At 39.4% G+C, this 1850-nt stretch overlaps 1 protein-coding gene across 1 annotated transcript; it reads right to left on the bottom strand.

Annotated features, from left to right (window-relative positions):
- Positions 1 to 232: 232 nt before the first annotated feature.
- LOC106742984 lies at positions 233 to 889 on the bottom strand. Its single transcript, XM_014616404.1, has 2 exons — positions 572 to 889; positions 233 to 421 (listed from the first exon to the last, which is right to left on the bottom strand). The coding sequence occupies exons 1-2, from the start codon at positions 887 to 889 to the stop codon at positions 233 to 235; spliced, it is 507 nt and encodes a 168-aa protein (XP_014471890.1).
- Positions 890 to 1850: the final 961 nt, after the last annotated feature.

Genomic DNA, 1850 nt, shown 5'->3' with positions numbered 1-1850 from the left:
GTTACATTTATTTACATATATCCTCGAAATTTCATGAAAATAGCGGGACAGGATTGAAAACTAATGAGAACTGACGATTCATGATTTCCCGAAAACCTCGAAAAACCGCTGGCGACAAGCAAAATGATCTGAGTCAGTCCTACCGGTGTCAAACAAAAGAATCCCAACTAGACGTGCGGACGGCATAGTGTTAAGTACATGAGTGGAAATTTATTTTTAGGCAATGAAAAGTTCACTTTTTGAAAATCATGTCTGGTAAATGACGACCATCATTTTCCAAGACTGCATACCACACGGTTACTTTAGCGGAATGGAGTGGCCGTTCATGAAGTTCATTAGGGTTTTCTGGAGCCCAATAGTGAAAATTCTGCTTGTTGACGTATCCACTAAGATGAAAATGGGCTTCATCGTTCATCCACATCTTATGAATGAGTTGTGGGTTATCTTCTGACATCTTTAACATTTCCTCGCAAAAATGAACTCGAGCCGCATGATCACGAGGATTCAAAGCTTGGATTATTTGAATTTTTTATGGATGTAGGTATAGGTCATCATGCAAAATTCTTCTTACTGTTCGGTTTGAAAGTCCTAGAGCAATGATGTGGCGTCGAGCAGATCTTCGAGGGCTTCTTGCGATTGCAACTCGCACAGCTTCCACATTCTCAGGAGTGCGAATAGTCCTTGCTGTACCTCCTCTTTTCTTCGTTGTCTGACCTGTTGTTTCCAAATTTTCAATCCAATTCTTAATGGTTTTTCTGTCCGGTACAGGAACTTGAGGCAAGAGATTAAAATGTCGGCGGAACGCTTGTTGCGCGCCTACGTAGCTTTCACCATTCAGGTAAAACGCTTTAACGGCAAAACCTCGTTGTTCTCCGGTCCAACGCTGCATGGCTATTAAACTTCTCAATACCTAAAACGCAAAGGTCAAACCCCTACCCCTCCCCGCTTTCAGTACGTTTATTCAAACTATCTGAAAAAAGGGTTTGACTGTCCCATCCTGTATATTATGAATATCAGTCTTGTAATTGATTAGGTACTATTTAGTATATACAGTAGACTCCCATTAAACGCAGTTATTACGTTATGCATTATATGAATTCGCGTTGTAAGAACTCACGTTATACGGGAGCCTACTGTAGATATAACTTTCTGAAGATATAACTTTCAGAAACGCATGTAATTACGAGTATTATACGTTATTATTTTCATTGAGTATAATTTTTCCATCAGCATTTCACTTGATAAAGGCTAATTCCCTCTTTTCCATTATTATGTAATGAGATATCTACAAATGTTTAATTAATAATATATTGTACATATTATACTTTCGCACAACTGAAATGTTCAATATTTTTCATTGGAAAATCATAAAGATATCTTGACATCTTAAATTCATCCTTGTGGTATGTTTAGACATTTCTGTTGTATGTGTGTGTGATGGTATAATATTAACAATTTTTGAAAATGAAATAAAAAAGATGTTTCACACATTTCGATATAATACGAAGTCTGTTCAAAAAGTATCGCGAATTTTGAATTTCCGCGGGTTACGTATATTCGATTTTCGATTTTTTTGTGGCGTATGTTGGTACTCATGTGGAAGTTTAGAAGGGATAGCCCGGGAGGAATCTAGGTATGTGCCCACTGAGTACTCGGCACGGAGATTAAGAAGGACTCCTTTATTTCGTAGAGAAACACTAGAACGATGCAGCTCTAACGGCGGGCTAATCTCCACTGTTCTTCTGCCGCACAGCGACAAAGGACTAGACGTGCAGTGACAAAAGACTAGCTCGCCGGCGTGTGGTGGGGGGCGAGCTCGCATGCAAGCGAGATAGAGTATGGCCGCCACA

Source organism: Dinoponera quadriceps, unplaced genomic scaffold (assembly GCF_001313825.1).
Source record: "Dinoponera quadriceps isolate SergipeBrazil2010 unplaced genomic scaffold, ASM131382v1 scaffold992, whole genome shotgun sequence".
Classification (NCBI taxonomy): domain Eukaryota; kingdom Metazoa; phylum Arthropoda; class Insecta; order Hymenoptera; family Formicidae; genus Dinoponera; species Dinoponera quadriceps.
This window is presented reverse-complemented; position numbering and strand designations above follow the sequence as displayed.